Raw genomic sequence first — 17634 nt, forward strand, 5'->3', positions numbered from 1 at the left:
GCGCGCGCCTATTGGCCGGGAGCGGGAGCCGAGCCGACCACTCAACTGGTTCTCCACGGCGGCGTGGGCGGGGCCTCGCCCGGGCACCGCCTCCCCCACTCCCTGGAGGAGAGCGTGAGTGACATTGACTGTGATGAGCTGGTCGGTGCTCGCCCATCCCCTGCTCGGCGGAGCCCGCGCCCTGCCCGGCGGCACAGGTGCGCCGTCAGCGCCGTGTGTGTCCCTCCTGCGTGTCTGGGACGCTGAGCAAAAGTCCAGCTGGCGCGTATCAGCCCTGCCTCCTGGGCACCAGAGAGCCTGTGTGAGCCTCCCCCCCAGCGCTGGGGGGCTAGCAGCGCACCCCACAAGCGGAGAGCTGCTGCCCCACACTTCAGCACGGCCGAGGGGGACGGGGGGAGGGACAGAGCTACTCCTCTGACCAAGGGGTCACCGTCTAGGGTCTAGGCTTGTCCCGGGGGAATCTGACCGGAATAGGTATTGCGCAATAGCTTCTCCCCAGACACTCTCTTCCAGAAAGTCCCCACAGGGAGCCCTTCGGGAACAGCTGTTACAGAACAGCTTATACCACCACAACTAGCTGCTCAGTTTCCCCATGTAGACAGAAGAGCCCGGCTAGTACAGATGCTGTCTGGGAGACGTGCAAAGGAGACCTTCTGAATGCGATCTGAAGGTAAATCAATGAAAGGGGGCATTGCCTTCCCGCCTCTCTTGAACTGCCTTCAGTAATAGAGTTAAAGAGGTGTTGTGATGGATTTGGAGTTGCCCTGTAATGACTTAATACTGCACATTAGTCTAATTAATGGGGGTGTTTACTGTGTGAGTATATTGGATTAGCTCCAACTCAACAGAGGGCCGTCTGAGACCTCTTGCTGTGAAGCTTACATGGTATTCACTGGAATGGACTGAGCCCAACAAACACAGGAGAACAAAGAACTCAAGCTGGGTTTAAAGGGAAACACTCTGGAGGAGGAATAGACAATGGAATGGGGCGAACCAGACTAGACATCTGAATCCACAGGGGTTGTCTGGAGAAGACAGGTCAGCCTAGATCACCAGCCAGAGAGACCCAAAACCTTACCAGCTAAATCAGACACGATGGAGATTTTAAAACAAACAATTTTTTTCTTCAGTGCTGTGTCCTATGGCTAAACAAACAATGCTTGTGGTTTAAGAAGCTGTTTTGTCACAGTATGCCACTAGTCACAGACTCACAGGGAAGAACTCAGGTGGACTTGCATGGTTATAGTTCTTGGTACACAGGGTGCAGTAGTCCAGGTCCTGGTCTAAGTTAGAGAATTGCAAAATTGTACCCCACCAGAGGTGAAGGCATTAGGCCTGGCACCCTTAGAGACGCATTTGGAGAGAGCAGAGAGGGAACCATACAGCTAGCTCTGACTGCTGTAACCTTGATAGGTGTGAATTGCCCCATTAGTTCAATGGGAAGATAAGCCCTAATTAGGGTCTTCCAGCCAGTTCCCGGGGAGGGGGGGAGCCTGAGGTGAACTAGACAGAAAATTGTGGGTGGAGTTACTGTGCCTCCCTAAACCATGATGAGACCTCACCCCTCAGTAGCCTCACACCCTGATTCTCCTTAGGTAAGTTGCCTGCAAAGTGATCTGGTTCGGGACCTCTCTCTTCTTTGACATGCTCTATTGCAATGTCTGCAAATAAAAGCATAGCCTCAGTCCAGCAGCCCTATGTTGCCTGAATAACCCTCTTACGCAGGAATATTCTCAAAGGCAATTTCCACCACTGAAGCTGTGTTAAGGGGCCCTTGCAGAATGGAGGTTTTGTGGCCATCTCCCCCATGTGCACTAATGTTGGTGCAGCTCTATCGGTGGGAATCTTAGTGTAGACAGACATTTTAACCCAGTATTGTTAAAAATCATAATTGATTTAGTAATTAGAATGTTAAAAATATATACATATTTTGAGGTTTTAATTTGCCTTGTGGTTTCTGAGCATAAGGTAACTTTTGTTACCTTTAACCTTTTGTTAACTTTTGTTAACTTTTCAAAACTTTTGTTTTGAAATTACAAAGATTTTATGCTGGTAAGAGAAAAGCTTTTAATAAAACTATAATTTTAGCTCACGATGCTGCAAATACTTAGGCCTATGCTTAACTTTAAGCACATGAATAGTGGGAAAGCACCATTCATGTGAGAAAAGTTTTATATACCTGATTAAGTGCTTGTAGATTCAAGGCCTTAACTTTCAATCTTTTTTTTCCCCCCATAGCAGTTTTGTCAAATTCAAATAAGATACGTGCTTATAGAGGCACTAAAAAACAAACAAACCCAGCATTTATAATTTAATTCATTATACATTTTAATCTAAAATCATAACAGCACATTTTCAAATTATTTTTCCAAGCTTCAACTTGATTTAAATCCGTGATTTTGATTTAAAACACACACACAAAACTAATCTCTTTGATTTAAATGGCTCCACCACAGGTGGTGTGAACTGCATGGGTAGCTGATCAATTCATCTTGTCCTAGGCTTGCAGTGGCCAGAGACAGTGCCTTTGCTATGATGGATCTGAGGGTGTGAAATTCTCTCCTCTGATATCCTCCTTGATCCCTACCTTTGCATTTTAAAAAAACAAACCTCACTTTTTGCCCTCATAGATGTGTTACCCTGGCTAACGATGGTCCCATATTTGGGTATGTTTATACTGCAGTCAGGACGTGTGATTGCAACATATGCAGGCATACTCAGTCCAAATCCAGTCCTACCCAGGAACCTGTGTGTGTATGATGCTTTATGATTAAAATATGATCATATATATCATTGTTGCTACCACTTTTATATAATTGCAACAAATCTTAGGCAAAGCATGTCATGTAAGGTATCAGTGGAAAAGTTACAATCTAACAAATATGGTTATCCTGTTTGTATGCATGTATCATCTTTGTATCTGAAGTTATTAATATTGACCATTTACCTGTATTTCAATTGTGTTTGCTCCTGGGATAACACCCACAAGGTAGTTTGTATACAGTCTAGCCAGCACATTGTGAATGGACTGTGCAAGTTAATAGCGCATTAAAGGACACTTAACTCACACACTAGGCCATAGTAGGAACTTGTCCCCAGCCAGGGAGCCTTCCTGTGGACTTTTTAGCCAGAATATGGATAATGGGTGCTCTTATGACTCATGAAAGCATGCAAGGACATGTGATGTGCTCATGTTACCCTGGACTCCATCTTGTGCCTGTAATTTTCCACAAACAGAGACTGAGCATCCCTTCCACATGAGAGAAGATACATAAGACCCTGGAAACATCTCCATTTTGCTTCTTTCCTGCTTCGTCTGATCTCTGGACTTACACTAAAAGAAGCATTCCAAACAATGGATTTGAGGACCTTCCAGTCTTTTGAAGTTACCAGAGACTATTCAAGTCAGCAGTCTGTAGTATGGTTGCTACAAACCTGATCCAAGAACTTTCCATTGATTTTATGTAAGTGATTCTTTGACCGTTTTAACTCTCTTCTTTTTTTCCCTATAAATAAAACTTTAGATATTAGATACTAAAGGGTTGATATCAGGGTAATTATTGGGTAAGATCTGAGTTATATATTGACCTGGCTGTGTGCCTGATCTCTTGGAATCAGAAGAACCCTTTGATGAAATTGGCTTTAAATAACCACTCATCATAAAATCTAGTGTGTGGGTGGTGAAACAAAAGCTGGGATACCTAAGGAGACTGCAGGTTAACCTAAGGTTAACTTCTTGTTAACCGGTGTGGTGAGACAGAAGTTTACTTTTGTTACTGGCTTGGTGTATCTTATGGGAAAATAACCACCAGTCTGGGGGGTATCTGCTCCATTTCTCAGCAGTTTGTCCTGAATCTGGTATCCTCAGCTGTGGCCCAGTGAGGCACGGTGACCCTATATGCTTGGGCAGCTAGCCTGCACCTGTGCCGTGGGTACACTGCTATTTTTAGCAAGCACTAGCTCAATCAAAGCTAGGGCCAGCCTGCTATGCTTGCACATGCACATTCTGCAATCACACCTCCTAATGGCAGTGTAGACATACCCATTATTACCTCTCCCCACAACACTCCCTCCCCCCTTCTCTTGTGTATAGACACTCTCAAAGTTCTTGTCATTCCTTATTTTAACTTTTTGAAAGATTGCGCTTTAGTGGATTTTGAAAAACGTCAGTCCTGAGTCTCAACTGCCTTGTAACTTGTGTCATGGTAGATACCAGTGAAAAGCAAATACAAACTAGCAATCACATGTGATTTGGAAGAATTTTATACCCACTTTGCACAAGTACAGATGACTTGTGGGGGTATGGCAGTGCAAAATTAGGCCTGGTGTTTGTCTAAGGCATTAAGTGCCTTGAAAGATGCTAATAAAATAATGAATAAAACAGTAAGTAATTAATGAAATTCACAATAATTATTCAATGGGATTATGTGCGTGTTCTGCACAGCCTTATGAGAGATGTAGTTTCCATCTCTGGTTCTGGTTCCGGTTCCTTGCTTCCTGAATCACCAAGGAAAGCTTATCAGTTTTTTTCCATCACCCCAAGTTGTGGCACTCATGTTTCTTGCCAACGAGGGCTAGAGGGGACTTTCTTTGATGGGTTAAATTGCTGCTGAGTGAGATTATCCCTCATCTCTTCAGAGGCTCCCACAGCACTCCCAGGGCTTCTCTTCTCCTTTACACCAGTTTTAAACTACAATTCAGCCACTGACTTCAGTGGAGTTGTCTTGACTAGCACTAATGTGAGAGAAGAATCGGGCCCCTAGTCAATGATTAACTATGACTGTTAAGGGATAGGAACTGAGCTCCAGAACTGGGTCACTGGCAGAGCATTAGTTCCAGTGCCTGCTGTTGTGAGGCACAAAGGGCTGGGCTTGTGGTTATTGGATTCAGAGACACAGAATCTGTTTGCTGCTTTCTTTAGTAAAATAGAAACTTCTTAGTAAACAGTCCTGAGATAATGGAGGAAGATCAAGGTCTGTGTGCAGTTCAAAGGCTGTGACCAGAGACACTGACGCCTGGGGTGGCACAACCAGGAAACTAACTCTGCTAATAGCTATGGGTGTGTTCACACTTACTCATACGTGTTCAGAAGAGTTATGCTTGCTATGCTCCCATGCACCCAGTCAGGCCCCGCGCCATATCACACAGCTGCAAGTGCCCTGACTCCACCCTGGCCCACATGCAGAACAAGTGCCTGATGAGTTACTGTTACTACCTAACCCACTTCCAGTAAGTGCTCAGTCCTGACCTCTGGCGTTCCAGCCACGACACTCCCCTGGACAAGCATCCTAATCCCTGCTGAAGATGCTGGACCCTCTTACTGCCACCCCCTCCTTCCCACCTAATTGATCTGTTACCAAGATGTAAGCATTTCCATTGCACCATCATCATAGCATCCAGGCACCAAATGCAGAGCCCTGGCCCAGTTGTCTGGAAAGGACATTGCGCTTCCCTATTCTTAGGTGTAGCCACTGCTAGGAATTTTTTTTTAAATTCATTCTTCGGCCCTCATTATGGGTGGGGGGAAGTGGTGTTTGGGTAGAATGCTGGAGTTTGCCATGGGCTTCAATAAGGCCCAGATTCTCCCTCCTGGGAGGAGGTGTGCATTTCAGGGTTAGATGCAATGCCTTGGAATTCCACCGTCCAGGCCCCTCTGCTAAAATTACTCTACCCCTTCTTCTAAAGGTTCTACCCTGGGATCTGGTAGCTGCAGCATCCCACTGAGATGTGCTGTCTTGTTGGGTTGCAGGTGGAAGGGGACAGGTAGTTACTGGCTATCTCATGTTTAAAGGTCTTGAAGATCCAAACAAGCATCCTGATTCCCCTCCCTTCCCAGATGCTGAGCTATCCCACAATACCCACATGGACTAGCTCATATCCCCTCCTAAATGCAGAACCCAAGTCCTTTCCCAGTTGCTAAACTCTCCCCCAGCAGTCATCTTAGACAAGTGCATGTTCCCTCAGCTGCTGAATCCTCTCAAGCTCTCTCCCTTCTTCGAGCAATCTGATTTTCCTTTTCCCAGCTGCCAAATCCCCTCACATCACTCTACCTTTAGACAAACATCCTAATCCCCCTCTCAGACACTAAATCCTCCCTCAGCCATCTGACTACTCCAGATAAGCATCCTGATCCACCACCCAGCTGCCGTGTCCCCAGAACAGCCATCCACACACATGGACCAATGTCACCCCCCATACACTGACTGCTATTCTTCCACTCCACGTACCTGGTTCTGACTCCCTCCTCCTCCCACTCTGGAGCTGCACAACATTAGCCCACCAATGCTGCATTGGCATCATTGCTGGAGGCAGGGATGTAGAATTCCCAGAAGATCTCAGACTAGCAGTTTTAAGACTGCCCCAGACTGAGCAGTACCCAGATATGGGAACTGAGGGAAAACAGGTTAGTGGGGAAGCACTGACAGGAAAGCTTCATTCCTAAGCAAAACGTGTGTGTGCAGGGCTCTGTACAAAAGGAGATTTATGCAATAGTGAATGCATCTACACTAGGAGCCACATCTCAGGAAGCAGAACACAGGCTGCAGTTCTTCCCATAGCAGAGATTCCCCCTGGTGAATGAGGCGGAGCAGGCAATACTTTATGTTTTGAAAATATAAGCCTAACAGAAGTGTTTGAAAAAGCCCTACAGAAGTGTTAGGTGTTACTATAGCCACCCATTAAGCATGCAAATTACGTGCAACTTCCTTACATGCAACTTCCACATCGACACTATGGGTTCTATCACAGCACAGCTGTGCTGCTGTAGTGTAGATGCTTCCTACAACTACACAAAATATTTTTCCACTGCTTTAGTTAATCCACCTATCTGAGTGGCAGCAGCTAGGTCAATGGACTTCCACTGACCTAGCTGCATCTACACCAGGAGTTAGATCACATTAACTATGGGACTTGGGGTGTGAATTTTTCATATCTCTGAGCGATGTAGCTAAATCAATCTAAATTTTAAGTGTAGATCAGGCCTTAGATGAGGGAATCTCTGTTTTCTTTAGTCTTATCTCCCATGGGAATTTATATCAGTTCTCCAACTGTTGATCTAGCAATGATGTATCTTCACTCATGGAAGTGCTTGTATAGATCAGGTGCAGGTATGGTATCATCTAAACCTGCTTTGAGCAGGGTTAGACAACACACTGGTAGAAATGCTGGTGGACGTCTACATTTAGTACTTCTGCCATTGCTAGCACCAATGGAGATGCTACACCAGAGGTGGGTGAATTGCTAAAGATTCTCATGACATAGTCATCATGAGAAATGTCTCCTATAGTGTATTCTCTGGAGGGAAAGAAGAGACAAAGGGGAGAGGGAATAAGAACTGGAACTCAAGTAGAGTTCCAACATGTTTTTCTCCCATTTGTCCCTGCATGAGGACCTCTAGGAGTTAAATCCGCGGGGGCACCTGACCTGCCTCAGAAATCAGCCCTGCCCAGTCAAGAAGAGGAAATCCCTGAACAGGGTATCAGGTTTCAGGATCTTATGCAGGGATGCAGAACTCTTTTGTGCACTCAGCATGAGGTCAGGTGCTAGGATTATGCAGTTATTCTACTGACTAACTGGCAGTCAGGTGGACTCTGTAAGCTCTGAAGTAGCAGTACAAAAGGGTTTAAACCTCCCTCTCTAAGGCCATGTCTACATTACAAACTTTGGCCACTGCAGTTAGTATATCGCTCATGTGTGTGCATACTTGGCTCCTTACATGAGTGCTGCGTATACTCACCTGGAAGGCTTGTGTCAATGCGCAGTGCACCACAGATAGGTAATTTCAGTGTGCAACTCATCATTGTCCAGCGCATTGTCTTTTGGGAAGTCTTGGCAATGCATTGTGGGGTAGAAATTAGTTGTTCAAGGGTGACTGGGAACAAGGGGTCAAGTTTACAGCATGCAACTTTCTCCATCCTATAGTGTCATCTGTACCTCATAATTTTTACACCTTCTTTAAAAATCCCACAAATGCATGTGGTCCTCCTCACTGTTCACCATCTCTAACAGAAGCATGGTGCCTGCACAGCTCTGTCCTATTGTCATGAGTGTTGTAAGCAGAGAACACACAATCCTCCAGTATTTGCAAAGCTGCAAGCAGAAACCTTGTCAGTGGGGAACATGACAATTTTGTTGAGGACAGATTGCTGTGGCACATAGTGAAAACCAATTCAAGGTTGTTGGTGGTGTTCATGGAGCAGCTGCAGAGGGTGGAGCACTACTTCTGGGCCCAAGAAATGATCACTGACTGGTGGGATTGCGTCGTAATGTAGGTTTGAAACAATGAAAAGGGACTGTAGAACTTTTGGATCACAAAGCCATGTTTCTGGATCTGTGTGCCAAGCTCATCCCAATCCTTCAGCAAGAACACCAGAACAAGAGCTGCACTGACAGTGAAGAAGCAAATGGTGATCATGCTGCAAAACCTGATTGTTAGTGGTCAGTGGAAAACATGTTGGAGTTGAAAATTCCACTATGGTGGCTGTTGTCATGCAAATGTGTAGGGCCATTAACTATTTCCTGCTATGCGGGACTGTGACTCTCAGCTTTGTGCAGGACATAGTGGATGGATTTGCAGCAATGGGGTTCCTGAACTGCGGTGGAGCCGTAGATGGCATGCATATCCCTATTTTGGCACCAGTCCACAGTTCCCCAGAGTATATCAAGAGAAAGGGCTACTTTCCATGATTATGCAAGTATTGGTGAATCATTGGGGATGCTTCACCGACATCACTGTTGTCAGGGAAGACACATGATGCTTGTTTTCAAGCTGTTGCACACTGGCTCAAGGGAATGAGTACTAACCTAAGAGCAGACTGTTAAGAAGCAGGGCACAAACCCCAAACTGGTTGTGGGTTCTGTACTTAGATTTCACTGGCAAGCTATCAAGTGTAAACTCCTTAAGCACTATAACAGCTTTCTCATGGAGTCATAGACAGTCCCCTTAGATACTCTGATCTATCTCACCACCTAGGCAAGTTTGCCTTTGCGACACATGGTCCCTTACACCAAAAATCACAATATTCAGGTTACTCCCAGTCCCAATAGACCAGTCATTTACCCCAGGTCAATTGCACTTTAGATCTTACACCAAAGACGATGCTTGTAGCCAATTCTATAATAAACTTTTTTTCTTTTTAGCTAATAAGAGTTATTTACAAGGTCAAAGCAGGTAAACATACACACACACAAATGAATTACAGTCTTAGGTTCCAAAAGGTGATAGAAGTTGCTGTAACATGCAAGCTCTATATATCCTTTAGGGCTAACCTAGGCTAAGCATGCTTAGAAATCTTGCCCTCCCAAAGTCTAAGCAACATAGAGACTGTTTCTGTGGCCAGGTCTCCACTACACACCCCAGAGCAGTGTAGTTATATCAACCTAACCTCTCTCTCCCTGACCCCATTAACACAGCACTATGGTGACAGAAGAGATTCTCCTGCTGACATAGCTACCACCTCTCTGGGAGGTGGATTAACTACGCGGATGGGAGAAGGAGTTCTCTCACTGGTATAGTTGCATCTTCACCAAAGCACTACAGCAACACAGCTATATGTGAAGACAAGTCCTTCTTGTTAGGGTTTTGTATTCCCTTCTCCCCAGTGTTCAAGCTAATGGCAGGAGTTCACATGCATGTCTCCTCTTCATGGCGGTAGAGGGGGGAGGGGGCAAAGGAATGCAGTTAAAGTCTTTGTTCTTTGATGTTTAACAATGGCTCATTTGGTTTCAAGGGACCTTCTTGGTGGGCAGGACTGAACATCTACTTTAGAAGGCAAGCATTTTAAATGAATTAAAGCTCCTTTCCTGTTTGAGTTACAGTGGATCACAATATGAACTCTTAATATCTTGTAACATGGGATACAGATGTTATAAATGTGCTTAGTGCATGCAGGATCCTACACACATTTCATGAAGTCTAAACACATTCTTATAACCTTAACATCTATTTTAACAATGCTGACATAAGACAAACTAATTCAGCTACATATTTGTCAATGTTCAGCTGAGGGCTAAGGGCCCTGGTATGAGCTGGCACCTGGTCTTGCAGCATCACATTTGTATCTTTAAGAACACTAGACTATTCAGAAAGCTGCAAGCAGGGACTTTCTTTCTTGACAGATGGATTACCATTGGTGATGTAGAAATGCCAATAGTGATCCTGTAAGACTCAGCTTTACCCATACCTTCCCTGGTTCATGAAGTCATACACCAGCCACCTAAAGGGCATCCAGGAAAGATTCAATTACAGCAGGTACAAAATGATAGTTGAATATGCTTTAGATAGACTGAAGGGAAGACGGTGCTGTTTACTCACAAAATGGGATCTCTGTGAGGAAAAATTACCCGGTGGTTATAGCTGCCTGCTGTGTGCTGCGTAGTATCTGTGTGGCAATGGTGGAAAAGTTGCTGCCAGGATGGAGGTGAAGAGGTTGTCTGCTGAGTTTGAACAGACAGACACAATGTGTGTTTGAAGACCTCAATGTGCTGCTATACAGCTGAGGGAAGCCTTGAAAGAGCGTGTTAATAGTGAGCCCCAGTAATGCATTGCGGTGTACTGTTCTCAAGCAGATCCTGCAGTTTTGGTGCCTGTTAGGAACTGCATTGTAGTAGGTGTACAACTATGAATATAACTGTCAATACATCTATTAATTTTGTGGTGCTTGCTGTATATTTATGATTGTTACACTGTTTGTCACTGATCCTATGAGTTCTGTCACACCATCCAATAAGAAGTGGATGCCACCAGGTATGCTACAGCATATGTTGGGAACTAATGAAGATTAATTATTTAAAAAAAAACCCAAAACCCCCAGAATTTTATTGAGTAACAAAAGCAATACAAAGATATCTGTGCAATTTAACAGCAAATACATAAAAAACCTTAATAAATTAATGAAATGTAACTTAACAAGGGGAAATAATATTTCTGAATATTTTACCTACACATACAGCAACTATGGTTCTCACAGGTCAGTACATGAAGCTGTGGTTGTCCATATTGTCCCCCTGGGGCGAAGGGGTAGGGATGCGGTCACTGAGGCCACATGGAATGTTGGGGAAGGGGAGTTGTTAAAATGGAGTTCTTCATGGATGGCAAAGGGAGGAGAGCCCATGACCGTTGAACCTGTAGGTCCCCAAGAGTCTGCAGCATCTGTGTTTGCTGCTGGAGAAGCCCCATTATGTCCTAATGCATTTGCATCTCCTTTTCCTGCTCCTGAAAATTACTAAACTTGCAATTGCATCCAGAAAAATATGAAGTTAGACAAAATCTATTTTTCATAAGCCTATAATGATTTGCACTAATTACATTATCCTCCCTTAATTCTTTATTAACTGAGTCTCATATCATCCACTCCACTATCTTTTCTGGGATTGATGTTAGACTGATAGGCTTATATTTCCCCATGTAATCTCATTTACCCTCTTAAAATATTGGCACATCATTAGCTTTCTTCCAGTCCTCTGGAACTTCCCCAATGTTCCAACATTTATTGAAAAATCAACATTAATGGTCCAGGAAGCTCCTCAACCAGCTCTTTTCAAACTCTTGGATGCTATTTATTTGGATTTGTGATTTTAAAATGTTTAACTTCAGTAGCTTCTGTTTAACACCCTCCAGAGAAACTAGCCTTCAGTTCCTTACCTGTCTTATGCTCTCAAGAATCCTTTCTTCTTTGGTGCGCATATTTATAGGAACTCAGTACTAATACTGGTAATGAGAGATTTCTTGTCCATTTGCTGCAACCTGCCTTCACTCTGTAGAATGCTGACAATTGCCTCACACTCACCTCTCTTCCTCTTGGCTAGAACAAACAAAACCACTGCTCCCATTGCCATTTCCTGCATATTTTACTTGTACTCAAGTGATGATTTCAGGTCCTTGTCTTCTTGCCAGACACTGAGGATATAGCTTCGTTCACTGCAGTGTAAAATCGTAGCGGAGACAAAGGGCTGAAGTTTTTACCTGAATGTATCCAGTGAAGGTAAACCCAGGCTGAGTGGGGGGTATGGTGTTGATGTAGATTAGCTGCCTCAAGGGAAAAACCTGTGCCTTGTCTCCACAGGATCTTATAGTCAGACGCTCTCTCCAGTTAGCCACTTCCATGAGTCTGGGGGGGGGCACCTTTTTTGCAACTAAATTAAAGCCTAAGGTCAGGGGTTCTCAACTTTTTTTGCTGGGACCCCTTTGAAAATATTTCAGGCTCTGATGACACCCCCCCCCCACACACACACACATCCCATGCCTCCTTTACTGGTATATGCTGGGGCTGACAGCTCATCCCCCCCATAATCACCTGGGGGTCACGACCTCCCGGTTTGAGAGCCCCTGCCTAGCATGGAGTCCACATGAGGCTGGGTTTGCTAAACTGTCCTGCTCTTGCTCCCCTAGCACCCTTCCAGGTCAGCACCTGACCTCACCCCCACAGCCTGGGCAGACCACCACCAGCTCCCCCCAGGCAGACAGAGCTCCAGCGGGACAGGGGCGTGTAAGCACGTGCAGGCCCCCGCCCCGGCTCTGAGGAGACCTGCCCCAGCCACAGACAGCCTTGGCCCCACGAGGGCTCCGGCCAGGCCAAGGCCAGCTCAGACCCCACCCGGCTCTGCGGCTGTGGCGATCCGGCGTCAGGCGGGGCCCGGCTCGGGCGCTGCGGCGGGCGGAACCCAGCGCCGCGGCCCGCGTTGCCCGACGGGCCGGAACCAAGTGCCGCACCGAGCTGCTGTGGCCGGCCCGCCGGGCGGTGCTCCCGGATCTCCCGGGCAGAGATGGCTGCGGCCGGGGCGCTCCTGGCCTGGTGCGTCCAGCAGCTGCGCGGTGACTTCGGCCTGGATGTCGGCGAGGAGATCGTGCGGTGCGCGCCGGGCCGGGCCGGGCCGGGCCGGGCCGGGACCGGGGGGGGGGCGGCGGCGGGGCTGGTTGGGGGACAAGAGGGAAGCGGGGGGTAAGAAAGAACCGAGTCAAACTGGCTGCAGTTCCACAGATCCTGCTGTAGGGATCCAGTGACACCCCCTTAGGCCCCCACTTGGGATCGGCGTGGCCTGGATGGTCCCCGATGGGCCTTTCTGCCTCTCTGCCAGGTCCCTGGAAGCTCAGGGAGCCGGGAACGGTTCTAGCGCCCACATATATTTGGCCCTATCCAAACTGGTTTTCTTTAGAGGGCAGCGTTTCCTGCTGTTCATGGGCCTAAAGCTCCCTGCCGCACGCAGCCTGGTTGTTGAGGAGAGAGAGATTTTCTTGCGAAAAGGATCCTTTGCGCTTTTCCCTTTTTGCTTTTATTGGCTCAACTTTTTCTTTAATCCAAGCGTAGTTGTTGGTGTTCCATAAAAGTATAGTGCAACCTGTCACGGGTGGAAGGGGGTGGGGGCAGGGGGTTTTAATGTCTGGGGGCATGTGCTTAACACTGGTGTTTTTATTATAGTTTTGCCCACCCCTCGGCTAAACCAAAGGTACTAGCTGCACCTCCCAGGGAGAGGAGGGGAGGGGAGGGGATTGTTCCATTCAGGCCTCTATCCTCCAAAGACTTGCACAGATGCTTAAGGTTATACACCTGGGTAGTCCCACTGAAGTCAAAAGCACTATTCCTGTACAGCAAGTTAAGCATGTATGTAAGTCTTCCAGGGCCATCATGTTTAAACATCAGCTAGCAGTCGTGGAACAAAGATGAATTGCTTTTTAAACGCAACCCCACTTACTGCATTCTTTTTTTTATAATCTCACTTGTTTATATAGAGACCTAGGGTGTCTTCACAGCCCAGTTAGTTTGGGTTGTAACTCAAATGTTACCCCTAGCTCAAATCCTGTCCATGCACAAAAATCTCTAATTTGAGTTAAGTGGTGCTTCGGGGTACATCTACACTGCAGATCAACCCCTGCAGCAGTGAGTCTCTCAGCCTGGGTCAACAGACTCGGGCTCATGCTAGAGGGCTAAAAATGGGAGTGTAGGCATTCCTGCTTAGGCTGGAGCCTGGGTTCTGAAATTCGGCAATGGGGATGGGTCTCAGAGCCCAACCCAAAGCAGGAATGTCTACACTGCTACTTTTAGCCCTGTAGCACAAACCCAGCGAGCCAAAGCCAGTTGACCCAGACTCTGAGATTCACTGCCACGTTTTTGGTTTTTTGTCAGTATAGATGTCGTCTTATTGTTAACTCGCAGACTGTGATCTGCTATCAATGTGTTCAGGAATTGACACGACTCTCGTTCGATAATGACAGAAAGGCTTTAATTACTATACTTATATAAAATGAGCCCCCAAACCAAAAGTCCAGTATATTTTAGCTGCAAAAGCAATTATCCTCACCAATGCAGGCAAGAGGCGGTGATGGTTTCTTAGCAGCTTCCCCCAAGAGCCTGGATCTGTGGTCTCAGAAGATAGCGGGGCAAAATGGCAGGTCTTGTCAGTTTCTTGTCCAGAGTGACTCTTGAAGCTTGTTTGCCTTGCCTTTTTTCATTTCCATTGTTTGTCTTTTATATTCTTAAATTCAATGTTTTTCAAAGCATTTTGGTAATTTACATAAGTAAACACAGGAATTCCCGAAAACAATACAAGAGGGAGAAACCCATGTGTTTTACTTAGTTAAAAGGTGCCATCCACCTAGATTTGTTGTTTAGTTTCAGTATTCCACCCTTCAAACAAAGGGGTATTGGGGTTGTTGTGATTAAATTGAGCAATACCTGGGGTGGCATCCAGCCATGGGCTTTGATCATAAGGTATTTTGAGAGATATGGATCCATGGAGGTCTAGCATGCCCTGCATTTAACACATTTCCGTTTACTGCATAGATGAGTTACTCCCAGAGGATAAGTTCATTAGGGAAGATGGTCCAGACAAGAGAGGCAACAATTATCTTAATGAAATACCAGACATACTTTGAGAATGAAAAGACAGCATGGGTGTGTTGCAATGAGAAACAACCACCCCTTTTCAAAAGGGACTCCAGCCACCATTTCACATACTCTGCAATATGCAACTTATTAATATTTGGTAGCTGAATTTTATAAGTAGGCCCAGCCTCACTGAAATTTCATGGTCTACACTTATGCTTCAGCTAGCTAGCTCTTGTTAGAAAATTTAAGCTAGTAATGCTCAAGTTACAGCTTGGAGCAGCTAATCCACTCACTCTGCATTGCTACTCAGTTCACTCTATCCTTTGAGTGTTTTGAAGTGTGGTTTCCTACAGGTACATTAACTCAAGTGCAGTAAACTTGAGTATGCAAAGGCCATGTCTACCATTTATGCCAACAAAATTTGTTTTAGGGGTGTGAAAAAACACCCCCTTGAATGATATAAGTTTCGCCTGCATATGTGATAGTATGCAGTGAGCTGCTTCTGCTGACATAGCTACCACCGCTCGTTGAGGTGGTTTTATTATGTGTACGGCAGAGCTCTCTCCCATCGGCATAGAGCAGCTACACAAATGGTTTCACAACTGTGCTGCTGTAAGCTCGCTGGTGTAGTTATGGCTTAATTCGAGCCAACTGTGCTGTGAAGACACACCCATAGTCTCTCACTATGGTAACACCATGCCAGTTCTTCTCACACCTGCAGTCTTTCTCATATAGACATTATGAAGTGGACTTGTATCCCTTTCCAAAGGAGAGACAGTTTTAACCATATTGATAGTTCCTCACCTAAAGTCCCTGTCTGATTTCAGATGTAACTTTGTAACCTACTAGGTTGAGCCTCTAAATGCTACACTGGGTGTCTCAGGACAGGGAATGACTTAGTCGTATCTGATTCCTAGAAGGGCTGATTTAGCCCTTCAGCCTTCCAAGGCAGATGCATCAGCTCCTATGCAGTTTGCTTGTTTGTGCATCTTTGGATGAGCCCTGGAAGGTTACGCGCAAAGGGAAAACTGGATTTGTGCCTGTCTTTTGCTTCTTTCTAATGGATAAAGACAATCTGAACGATTGGGTTTTTGGGTTTTTTTGGTCCCCCTCCTTCCCATCTTCTTTCTTTTACATTCGAAATTCTTGTCTGTCATGTTTTTCCTGGAAGACACTATGAATGGTTGGATAATTAATAGGCTTAAGACACTGCAGATACTAAGCAAGTGAAACTTGATTCGCAAAGGACATTTTATTCACATTATTTAAAATTTTGTTTATTGTTCAACACCTGTTTAATTCAAACACTACAGTATAAACAGTTGGAAGAGAATCTCTGAAAGGTTCAGTACTCCTGCACCTTGAGGACTGGGAAGTTCTCAGTCCACATCTGTGGGACCTTCAGGAAATTATCCAGAACACGTAAAATGTTTCAGGCCTTTGTTATACATAATTAAGAAACAAAAATGGGCACAACATTCTTCCCCCCTACTTTTGTCAGTCACTTTTAAAGGTCAGGGCTGTGTAGCCTGATCTATTGATTATATTGTTTACTTGAGAATTCCCAGTTATCACTTTGAGGGCTGACAGGTTCTTGTCTCAAGATCAGGCCCAGTATTATTCAAATACTGCACAGCTGCAACACTCACACTATAGGAACTCCTCACACAATACACAGTCAACCTATGGAACTCTTTGCCAGAGGATGTTGTGAAAACCAAGACTATAACAGGATTCAAAAAAGAACTTGATGGAGGATAGGTCCATCAATGGCTATTAGCTGGGATAGGCAGGGATTGCTGTTTGCCAGAGGCTGGGAATGGGCGATGGGATGGGTCACTTGATGATTACCTGTTGTATTAATTCCCTCTGAAGCACCTGGCATTGGCCACTGTCAGAAAACAGGATACTGGGCTAGATGGACCATTGGTCTTGCCTCGTATGGCTGTTCTTATGTTCTAACTCTTCTGTATTTACAAATAGTTTATTAATATATTTAGCACAGTTACAAACACCCCAACTCAGTAAGGGAGACAGAGATACTATAGAATGTACATCTGCACATCTATATACGCACAACATCCCTTGCAGAACAACCTGAAATGTTCGCCATCACCTTCCTCATTCCCTTCACCTTCCCCCTCGTCACCAGTGGCCATAATTCTGGCACCTGCCAAGGACTACCTCTCCTTATCCTACTGCCCCTAGGCTGGGGTGCACCTTTTATAATATGATCCACTGATGCCACTATGTTTGATGCATATTCAGTAGGGGATTTTCTTTATTTGTGTATCCTCACTTTGCTAATGTTGGAGTGTCCTTCTCCTCTAGTTTACTATATCAATGATTTCAACTTATTATCATACAGTAATTTGTTACCATGGCCCTCTTGTGGTTAGGTATCTGTGGGTATATAGCTCATGTACCTGTTATATACATCTTGTGGTTGGTTGTTCCTGTGGTGAAAAATTCCCCTTAAACACTCTATTTTCAGCTCCCCGATACTTGGGGTTTTCCGTTAGGTTGTTTATCAGTTCAAAGTTTATCTGTTCAGAGTTCATAGGCCTCAAGCCTTATGCTAACTTGCTGAAGCTAATGTCATACAGGATAGAGACCTGTAGGTTCCATGCATTATTGCTGAATATAATAAAAGCAGCTAAATGTTATGAAGGGAAGGCAGTGAATCTAGTAAAGGCAAGCTAGCCCTGTGGGCTACAGCTGTGAGTTGTTAGCCCTGGGGTTTTTATTCCTAGCTCTGACATATATTTTCTGCATCACTTTATCATGTAACTCTGTGAAATAGGTCAGGATA

General features: G+C 45.3%; 1 protein-coding gene across 4 annotated transcripts in view; it reads left to right on the forward strand.

Moving 5' to 3' along the window:
* The first annotated feature begins 12416 nt into the window (after window positions 1–12416).
* Window positions 12417–17634, forward strand: part of TRIP4 (thyroid hormone receptor interactor 4) — a 50739-nt gene continuing 45521 nt past the window's right edge. For 2 of the 4 annotated variants that reach the window (XR_010921344.1, XM_067556027.1), the window contains exon 1: window positions 12417–12848. Coding sequence is in view for 2 of the 4 variants with exons in the window: in XM_067556027.1 (XP_067412128.1) it covers window positions 12763–12848 (86 nt within the window). In the remaining 2 variants the exon portion in view is untranslated. The remainder of the gene's footprint in view (window positions 12849–17634) is intronic. The other 2 variants (XR_010921343.1, XM_067556026.1) reach the window with 2 other exon arrangements.

The sequence above is a fragment of the Emydura macquarii genome, unplaced genomic scaffold, assembly GCF_026122565.2.
Source record: "Emydura macquarii macquarii isolate MOO-44397 ecotype Brisbane River unplaced genomic scaffold, CSIRO-AGI_Emac_v2 contig_1644, whole genome shotgun sequence".
NCBI lineage: Eukaryota > Metazoa > Chordata > Testudines > Chelidae > Emydura > Emydura macquarii.